At 42.0% G+C, this 11,086-nt stretch overlaps 1 protein-coding gene across 2 annotated transcripts in view; it reads left to right on the top strand.

Annotated features, from left to right (window-relative positions):
• The first annotated feature begins 9,724 nt into the window (after positions 1-9,724).
• Positions 9,725-11,086, top strand: part of LOC137277303 (zwei Ig domain protein zig-8-like) — an 86,583-nt gene continuing 85,221 nt past the window's right edge. Inside the window, exon 1 of one of the 2 annotated variants that reach the window (XM_067808963.1) lies at positions 9,725-10,502. In XM_067808963.1, coding sequence (XP_067665064.1) covers positions 10,448-10,502 — 55 coding nt within the window. In that variant the 5' untranslated portion in view covers positions 9,725-10,447. The remainder of the gene's footprint in view (positions 10,503-11,086) is intronic. The other variant, XM_067808962.1, reaches the window with a different exon arrangement.

Here is an 11,086-nt window from a genome sequence, read left to right as displayed (position 1 = left end):
AATAAGCTTTTTGAAAACAACCCAAGAGAAATAAACAAATTAGGTTGGTATTGATTCGCGAGGAGATTTCTCGCTATGTCGCAGGTTATTTGATGAATTAAACGGGAGCGTGTTTCCCCAGCATCCAGGACTCGCCGATAGGTTACATTGCGGATTGGGTCACCACAAACATCATTGGAGAACAGTTGTCAATTTAGCCTCAAAAACAGTGAACAACTGGAAAAAGATCATAAGACACAAAAGCTACAAGTAGGCAGAGCTAATCTCAACATAGAAACATTTATCTAAGTTTGGAAATAATGAGCATCACAAAAGAATCTACATAAACTAAATTTCGTCTCATTTGACAAGATGGCATGATGTTTCATCCGACAACAAACTGGAATTATTTATTTGTCATCGCAAAATACGTGTATTCATAATTGTCCCAAATATCCAGGCAAACCAAATATTCCACAACTTGAAAAACACTCTTTGTCCTCTATATCGGCAGACATAGCTTGATATTCCTGCCTGAACTACGTTTTTTGTCCTGCCAATCCTTCCGGGTCTGACCCGGGCAGCGACAAGTAGCTTGTTAGCGATACACTGGTAGCTGCCGCTCTCCTGGACAGTGGGCGTGCTGGCTCCAAGGCTCCTCGTACTCAGGTATTTCAGTGGGTTCACCTTCTGAGGCTGGTCATGTTTGGCTATTGGCAGTGCTAAGACGGAAATTGTAAGAAAACGCAAGTTTTAACACTGGCAGCAAATTGTAAAACTCGACGTAAATTGTAACGAAAACATTAATTGTAATAACCATTGCTTGTTATTTTTTTTTTGTAATGTGCAAATTGTAATAAAATGACGTAAATGGTAATATTAATCGTACGCATGTATTTTTAAGGCGGTTAGAAATTATGGATTTGGTTGAAATTTGGTTCGAAAGTGTCATGGCGACATTTGGCGACATTAATTATGATTAAGTGGCACAGTTTTGCATAACAGTAGCAGCTAGTTGCTCTGGGAGGATATGCGGACACCAGCTGGACTGGGAAACCTTCAGATTGACAAATACTTCTGGAAAATATAATAACTGTCGCATCAAGGGTGCTCTTTACTAAATGATAAAATATATATTCGTCCTGATTTATAATCGATATAAAATGTATGTCCACCCGTGTAATCTCCACCTGCGTTCTGTACCATGTTTTTGGCGAATTTCCGTTGAGTAGTTGATACGTAAACTTACAGTGGGGGTGGGGTGTGTGGATTCTGACGGCACTGGTTGTCTATTAACCTTGGTACTCCCCAGCATATTATCACATGTAAAATACTAAATCATAATCAAAACTGCACAATATAAAATGGGACAATAGATCGCCGGTACATTACATGGTCAGGTCTGTTCAATATCTTGGATTGACGTGGATTAAATGCAAGCTTTTTTTTTTTTAATAAAATCTTTTGTTCGTTAATATTGCGCACTATGTCTTCAGTCACAGGGTCTAGGGTAAGCTATATATGTAATGTCATTGACCTGGGTTCCTTATTTTATTTATCAAAGGTTGTTGGAATCATGTGTATTTAGGTCTATCATTCTGGTGCTGACCGACTTTCAGATAGGCTTCCCACAATCCTTGTGACATTATAACTAGGGTATACTGTACCGTGATGTACCTTCCAAATCAGCAAACATTTTCTAGAGGGGGCAACCCTCCCCCCCCCCCCCCCCCCCCCCCTTCTCTTGTCTTCTCTCTCTTATTACTCTGGGCCAAGTTTGTAGCGTGTTCCACGGCTGGGTTACCTCGGCTGCTGAACATAGACTGAAGTTAAATTCACCAAATGTTGAGAGGTAATCCAAGGCTGTTTAATATAATTTAGTGATTCTGTAGGTATGTTTACGATACATTTCATGTTGACCTAGCCAGTGGTTAGGTCAACCAAATGAACAGTGGTGTTTCCAAGAAGTCGTCTTCAGACACCATAAAGGACGCGTAGACTGTACCTCTATTCCAAACTGTTGTGCCGATCCATTACGGTTCAACCTCATGAGCAACAAGAAAGGCGACACAGACATTGCCCAAATTTTATGTCTCTAATGTCTGACTTTTACGGTTACATAAACTTGCACACATTTTTATAAGCTAGGATAATGTTTAAATTAAGTAGTTTTTTTCTATTCGCCGTCCTCGATGATTAACTAGGAGTGAATGAGTGAGTTAATATTTAAAGTCACATCGGCAGTATTTCACCAATATCTTGACTAAGAAAGTTGTACATTTATAAATGAATACTAAAACAAATTTAGAGGAAATACTTAAGTATCTGCAAAGGATAGAGAAGCAATTAGATTACCACAGAAATAAATTTAAAACTAGTAATTAGATATAAAATATTTTAAGTATAAACGACAATACAATATAACAACAAGCTGTGGGTCGCCAAAAGCTGAAGGTCGATCACGGGACCAGGGAAATGTACAGTACGCAGTAGTACAATGCGCAACAAATTGTCAACACGATTATTGTTTGTGGTAGTTGGATTAACGAGACATGAGTGTACAGTTGCTTCCTTCATGGATCCTAGCTGGATCTACATTCCTTCAGATGTTGGCAATTTGGGTCAGTCTTGGCATAGTTGATAGTGAAGTCCATTTCATGGTGTCCGTGATATTGCTGGAATACTACTGAAAGCGGCGTAAAACTAAACTCACTCTTTTATTTACACAAATGTGGTTGATTTACTACTATCTTTTTATTGCCATTGGCGTTCACGTTCTGCTCCAAACAGCGACGCCTCTGCATGTAAGGGCTGTAGTGGGATGTAGCATGCACTGTAATAGAACAATAACCCTTTTCAAAGCGAAATGACTGTGTGAAGCTGTGCATTGATTTCTCGCCATTATAAACTGGTGCTACGTATATATGTAGACCAAAGGAAGGCGACCCGTCAACTATGTCTGTAAATGAATGTCTACATTTCAAGGTCCGAAAACAAAAACCTCATTGCTGTTGTGTTGTCCATGTCTCCACTTTCATCAAAGTACTAACCAACAGTACACATGTCGTGATACATACACCACGAAAGGCAATTATAGTCCAGTCACTTGGCCACCACTAGTGCCTGTCACTGCTGCTAGTACGTACAAAGAATTGCATCGATCGTTTCAGTTGAATGTAATGTAAAAAGTAATCCTGTTAACAAACCACATATATGGGTCTCGTGGTTCTCTGAATAATGTGTTTTAACATGCTCCCTTGTACGCCATCACACCAGCAACCCCATCACACTATGTACCATACTCCCAAAAATGACGCGTTCTTGTGAACTTGCCAAACAGGATGTTAAAATCCTCACAAAACTGTATTTCTGACCTTGGTCTGTTGCAATATTTATAGTCAGACATTTCCCCTGTCTGAGAGAAAATTCCATTTCATGGTAGAGTTGCAGAGAGACTTTAGTAAGCCGCGGCAGCCCTGTATTGCAGATTGGGTCACTTAGGCATGCCACATGCTCACTGGTTCGAATCCCTGGAGTATGTTTGTATATCTGTAAGCACAATACACTCAGATTAACATTCTTTACTGTTCAAAAGTCAGTTCTTTGTCGCTGGAACCATATTACTCATAACCGTGTTCTTCTATAACTGCGCAAGTCACAGACAATTAAAGAGTGTCGACGGCAAGGTAAACGCGAACAGATAACGTCAATGTCGGTGAAGTTGTATTGCGCTAGCGTCATCTCCACTGATGGTATCATGGAAGAGAATCTAACAACAGGTCAGTGACTACCTCTGAGAAAAGCCATTCACACACTCAGAACAGGCAATTACACACTCAGAACAGGCATTCACACACTCAGAACAGGCATTCACACACTCAGAACAGGCATTCACAGAGAGCACAGGTACTTTTATACGGAATAATAGGCATGAGAATAACCCCTGCTACTTAAATCTTATGACAGTGTGACCTCATTTGTCACTGAACGGACTTCGTCAGAACCGAGGTGTGTTTGCGAAAGTCTAAAAATGGATAGTACCCTCATTAGCATAATCTGACCATTTCATGTGAGTGCGCGGGTTCCTCGCCGGCTAAAACGTAATATCATCCATATGAGGATGCTCGGATGTAACAATGACCTTTAGCATACTTCTTATTTGTGGAATCCCTATTCTGATGCGTGACTCGTGCTTCATCAAATCATGTGAAGAATTAAACAACAGCAATAAAGCACGGCTAATAATTGTACCCTGAGTTCGTGCCTGAAGTATTACCGATGTGCCTATGAATCTTAACTCACTCACTCACTCACGGAGTTCGTGACAACTGTTCACCCGTGACGTCAGAGAGTGACCAGATGACCAATATGCACACGTGACATTGCTGCTGATAATGTGTGATCGCTGCTGATAATGTGTGATCGCTGCTGATAATGTGTGATCGCTGCTGATAATGTATGGTCGCTGCTGATAATGTAAGATCGCTACTGATAATGTATGATCGCTGCTGATAATGTGTGATCGCTGCTGATAATGTAAGATCGCTGCTGATAATGTATGATCGCTGCTGATAATGTATGATCGCTGCTGATAATGTAAGATCGCTGCTGATAATGTATGATCGCTGCTGATAATGTGTGATCGCTACTGATAATGTATGATCGCTGCTGATAATGTGTGATCGCTGCTGATAATGTAAGATCGCTACTGATAATGTATGATCGCTGCTGATAATGTATGATCGCTGCTGATAATGTAAGATCGCTGCTGATAATGTGTGATCGCTGCTGATAATGTAAGATCGCTGTTGATAATGTGTGATCGCTGCTGATAATGTAAGATCGCTGCTGATAATGTGTGATCGCTGCTGATAATGTGTGATCGCTGCTGATAATGTATGATCGCTGTTGATAATGTGTGATCGCTGCTGATAATGTGTGATCGCTGCTGATAATGTGTGATCGCTGCTGATAATGTATGATCGCTGCTGATAATGTATGATCGCTGCTGATCGTATCCGAATTGCGTAAATCGACGTTGATGCTGTTGATCACTGGATTGTTTGGTCCAGACCCGATTATTTACAGACCGCCGCAACATATCTGGAATATTGCTGAGTGCAGTGTAAAACTAAACATTTCACCCACACCACTGATGATCACTGGACATGGTCCAGTACCTGGACCTCGACCAACAATGGCGGGAATCCATTTTTGAATCAGATTCGTGTACGTCACAATCACATGACGCAGCACTGTGCGTCATCTGTCATGAACCTAATATCACTGTTCAAATTGTGTTTGCCTTAAACTTCAGACTAAGGAAACGTCAGCACAATCCCCATTATGCAATAAATAAAATCTTCTACAAACGTGCTATACGACCCCTATGCAGTGGGGCTTCCTAACTCATGCAGTAAAGCTCAAAACAGTCCAAAGTAAAGTCCAAAATTTGGCTTACTTTAAAACTGAAAGTGGAACATGGAATGACGTCATCAGGCAGTGTAGAGGCAGACTTTCTCCTACTCGTCATATGTTTCCTTGACAGATACGTCACAAGAGCAGTCTGGCCGTTCTCGTTCAGAGGCTTGGGTGCCTCCTACATCGTTGTCTTTGTGTCTCTTATCTTTTACCTTTAATTTTACTTTTGCTTGTTACATCGTGAGCGATCGATTTAAATTGAGGGATGCATTACACTTTAGGCTATCATCCAAGATGACATACCTTAGTCAACATGCACCTGAATATACAGTGAGAACACAGATCCTATAACAACTCAGTCCAAGTAACCTTCGCCTCAGAAATCTCCGTCATACACCACTACTGAGTCTAACAAAACCTTATGGCAGGTCGCCCCAGAACTTTCCGTCATACACCACTACTGAGTCTAACAAAACCTTATGGCAGGTCGCCCCAGAACTTTCCGTCATACACCACTACTGAGTCTAACAAAACCTTATGGCAGGTCGTCCCAGAACTTTCCGTCATACACCACTACTGAGTCTAACAAAACCTTATGGCAGGTCGCCTCAGAACTTTCCGTCATACACCACTACTGAGTCTAACAAAACCTTATGGCAGGTCGCCCCAGAACTTTCCGTCATACACCACTACTGAGTCTAACAAAACCTTATGGCAGGTCGCCCCAGGTAACCTTTGAGACTGACCAATCAGAACACAGCTTACCAAATCGCGAAAGTAGACATTCGCACATACCTTTTGAAATTTTTATCTCGAAAAGGTTCGTACTCGAACGATTTTGAATGCTGTTTCGCGCATGTTCGCTTCCGGGTGATGCACACGGCTTATGTTACAGCCATGACAACGGTGAGTAAAAACAGTCGTTGAAAATAGTGTTTCTTGCAATATTCAAGGATGTCACCCTGTGGAAATATTAGCTGATGGTAACCATGTCAACAGAAAACCAAAAGCGTATATACTGCAGGTAATATAACTATGTTATATGCGGAATTTTGTTTGTGGAGAAATCTGTGTCAGTGACCTGAATATTTTATAAGTCCCCCCGATCCCCAAATAGTAGCCGTTGTCTGACTGAATAAATCTCTTTAACCGTCTCGCGTTCGATTGGACGGTCATAGGTTGCTTAAGGGTTGCCTGACGCGACTTTCTACTAGTGTTTGTTAGACTCAGTGGTGGAGTGTAACGAATAACACTGAGACTAAGTTTACTTAGTTTACTCAGTTTACTGTAATAACTCTACTAGAAATGATAGCTGTTTTGCTGGAATCATGATTACACAATGCCATTCCCCTACATAGCCTCTACCCATTGTGCTCCGCTCACAAACCATTGCTTCTCTTGAAGTGTTCATTTGGCGACGAACAACTCTGACTGGTCAAATGTAACATATGCTATATTTGGCATTACGCTTTCGCCGTACTAGTATTTTTTTTAGTTGAATCCCATGTGGGATTCGAACCCACTCCCTCAGAGTCGGGTACCTAATTGCCAGCACACAAAGTCAGCCGCCGCGACTCAGTTCAAAAAAGTACTAGAATGTCTACTTTGTTAAGAAAGTGTAATCCCAGATCCTTAGGTTACGCGTTTGATTTTGACCATTCACGATCCTTATAGCTGACTCTGGCAAATAAGCGTCATTAGAAACTAGTTTTTATCCAATAAGTTTGCTTCTTACAGGAAACCTCTTGGTAAGGTTGATGGTCAAGAGCTTTCGAGCGATAGCCGTTTCAAACGAATCGGCTCACACGTTATTTGTGCGGAGCTTCGAAAACGGAGGTATTTGCCCCTGTTGTATCCCGTTACCGAGAGGAAGGCCATTGATACTGGGGAAAAGACGACCATAGATATTATTTGAGAAATCTTTTAATAATAATTTTCCGATTACGCGAAAATGAAAATATTTAATTGAAAGGGGAAGGGAAATCTGGCGAGATCACATCGTGTCTCTCCGCTGGGGATAAAACGACATGTTACAAATGAATGTCCCTACTCCAATAGTCGCCCATTTCTTGAAAGAGCTTGTGCAAACAACAAAACAATACCAATCGGGCCCACTATTAACAGTACCTGTGTACAGCTTGCATGGCATTACAAAACAACAGGAAGCAATCACTGTATGTGAAGTTTCCTGGTTTACAGGAAACATATATATGTTTCACTGAAACCATGTTTACACAACTCACAAACCCTAACCTCTCTTAAAGTGTTCATTTGGCGACGAACCAGAAAGCGATCCATGACACTTACCAAGGCATGCTATGATATTGCGTATAGTACGATAGTGCGTCAAATTCTGGCCTTGCTATAATAGATTACATGTAGGGTGTATGTGTTTATGTGTCCATTGGAGCGTGCATGTGTATGTGTCCATGTGTCCATTGGTACGTGCATATGAATGTGTCCATGTGTCCATTGGTACGTGCATGTGTATGTGTCCATGTGTCCATTGGTACGTGCATATGAATGTGTCCATGTGTCCATTGGTACGTGCATATGTATGTGTCCATGTGTCCATTGGTAAGTGCATAGCCTATAGCCATTGTGTTATTCTACAGACAACATATCCACTGTGTTCCTCTATATAACCGGGGATAATCTACAACCTTATACCCATTGCGTTCCTTTACATAGCCTATACCCATTGCGTTCCTTTACATAGCCTATACCCATTGCGTTCCTTTACATAGCCTATACCCATTGCGTTCCTTTACATAGCCTATACCCATTGCGTTCCTTTACATAGCCTATACCCATTGCGTTCCTTTACATAGCCTATACCCATTGCGTTCCTTTACATAGCCTATACCCATTGCGTTCCTTTACATAGCCTATACCCATTGCGTTCCTTTACATAGCCTATACCCATTGCGTTCCTTTACATAGCCTATACCCATTGCGTTCTTATACATGGCATATACCGACTGTGTACCCCTACATAGCCCATACCCTTCGTGTTATTCTGCATAGAACATATCCACTGTGAGCCTCTATATCACCTGCAACCACTGTGTTCCCGCATATACCCCATACCCATTGTGTTCCTATGTGTTACTATATGCTATAGATGACGACTAACTGATGGACGGTAGATGCCTCCCCTCCATACGATCCAGGTCGAGGATCCTTTGTCCACACAACACAAACAATCAGTTGACACAGTTAGTTAGCTGTCAGTGCATCCCGACAAGACGCTTGCGAGTATAATTAGAGCTATGCTTGTATTTCTGTACGTGTAGCTGTATTTCTGTACGTGTAGCTGTAGCACTATGTATCATATGATTTCGGATCTTTCCGTAGTATGTCCCTCCAGCTTCAGTTTCGGCTAACGCCGCAATTTGTGTTTCCGTTATCTTCGGATATTATCTTGATCAATTTCGTAAATTTCCAATGGAGGACTGACATTAATTACAACATCTTTTGTTGGTTAATTACTGTGGCAATAGATGTTCAGTGTGAGATAAATGTATATGAAGTGTTGTGGGTAGAACCACAACATCACGACCTACCCGTTCTGCATATACATGTCTCAAATTATTCTGATTATATAGTAATGAGAGTCGCCGTACAGGGATGAATCATTGTCACGCGTGGAACATACTTTCTTCAAAAAAATATTTATCAATATATCGATATCCTTTTGAGTAATTGCCTTTTATCCCTACATGGTAACTGATTATCTTGAATGGCATGGGGATTAATCTGGACCTAGATACGGGACAGCCTTTGTTATCGCCATAGCTGGATCGTACAACTGTCTTAGTCATAATGACCGAACGACAACCTGCCAAACAAAGACACGCAAAATGTATTGCCAGTGATGTTTTCTAGGTACGTTTAGCTAATTTCAACATCTGACCCTCACTCTCTTTTCATCAGATACTAATTACATATTTCAACACAGCTCGTGGGTCAGAATATTTTATTGACAGATGTTAATTTCATAGTAATGTTGTTTTCTTCCAACAAAGCACTAGGTGTATTGACCGGTTGTGTATAATGAAGCGACGCGACGGCATCGCTACCATGTTGGCTTTAAAGTGTTCAACTCCATTTTAGGACATTTCAGCTAAATTGATTCATTTATGAAAATTAACTTACTTTGAAAGTTTGGGGATTTCTCCTGACGTTGGGCTTAGAGCGGTTGTTTCCCATTCATCTTGCGGGACAATGACAGCGAATTGCGAATGCTGCTTTCTGATTGGTCAGAGGCGTGTCAATTTCATCTGACTCATCAATAACACAGCCACGTGCTTGAGCTCGGCAGAACGGCTCAGAGAGAGAGAGTGTATTCGCTACGGGCGCCGTGCAAAGTCGGCGCTACAACAGGGATCGTGAGCGAAAGCTGGGATTTGAGATATGCGCCGGATTATCGTCCCCGCATTGTGTCAGCGCGGACAAACTGACCAGTCAACCTGGGACTAAACTTACGAGAGGCGATAAATACCTTGTTAGAGTCGCCGACAACGCTGTGTACATGGCTTGCTGAAAAAGAGAAGTATTGTCCCTACACCCCTTTCACAGGAGTAGACTCGCCTGCCCGACGGTTGGAGCGATTATACTTCGCCGCATGTGGTACAATCCCATTCGAGTTTTTCGCCGATGCGAGGAATACTGTTTTAGCGAGCGTGGAACTAACTGTAAGCCAGTATCGCACCGTTAACTGACTGGGCCCAGGGCTGGGAACACAGATTCAAAGGAAAAAAGGTGGAATATTTCATTTTATCTGTTTGACGAGATTTCGGTCTGTGGCGAGCTTGGATGTTCTCCAGCAGTTCCCGATATGTAACCGACGTTGTGTCATTCTATGGAGCGCTTGGAAAGCGACGTTTTAACCAAAATGCTGGAACTAAGCTGGGAGAGATTCCTGGCTTATTGAGAAGGCAATAAGCTCTACCGGAGCAATCAATAGTCACAGCGCTCTCTACCACCGGATTAACATAGTCCCAGTAATTGGAAGTTTTAATATACCAGTGCCATTTCTAGGAACATGTTGGAGGAACTAAGGCTGTTGTTTCATCTCTTCTTGCTTGTGGTCGTCACAGGTAGGTATTGCATGTTTTAGGGGACTGCCACTGGTGCATGTGCGGTGGGAGATTGTTAGACACACTTCATCCTGGGTGAGTTGTATACACTCCTGGGAACACAGACATATATGTATAGATACATAACACTTGCCAACTATTGTGTCGCCTCTCTTCTGGGGATATCAAATTGTTGCTTTTTTGGTATGAAACATACATCCATAAACGCTGACGGATCGCATGTAGTATGTCGCGACGTAGGAATGTGTAAATATCAACGAAAACATCACGCGAGGGCTGTCACTAAAGTGAAGGTAAAAAACCCACCTACCTTGAGTTGTGACAGGCATGCAGATACCGGAACCGATGTGATAGTGCCTGACAAACATTACTAGCACCATCTGTATCAGCGGGTGCATATTATCACATACTTTACCACGTCCCAACACCCCTCTACTTCCTCTACAGTTAGCACCGTCAGGGCCGTACTAAATACGTATAATACTATCTGGATATCGGACCTGGAGTAGACACAGATGACATCGGTGGATTGGCTATGTATACCACCCTCACGGATGCAAGCTGCCTTTTGGAAGTTGGGTTGG

Source organism: Haliotis asinina, chromosome 3, assembly GCF_037392515.1.
Source record: "Haliotis asinina isolate JCU_RB_2024 chromosome 3, JCU_Hal_asi_v2, whole genome shotgun sequence".
In the NCBI taxonomy this organism is placed as follows: Eukaryota; Metazoa; Mollusca; class Gastropoda; order Lepetellida; family Haliotidae; genus Haliotis; species Haliotis asinina.
The sequence above is the reverse complement of the archived record's forward strand: the minus strand, read 5'-3'. Positions and strand labels throughout refer to the sequence as shown.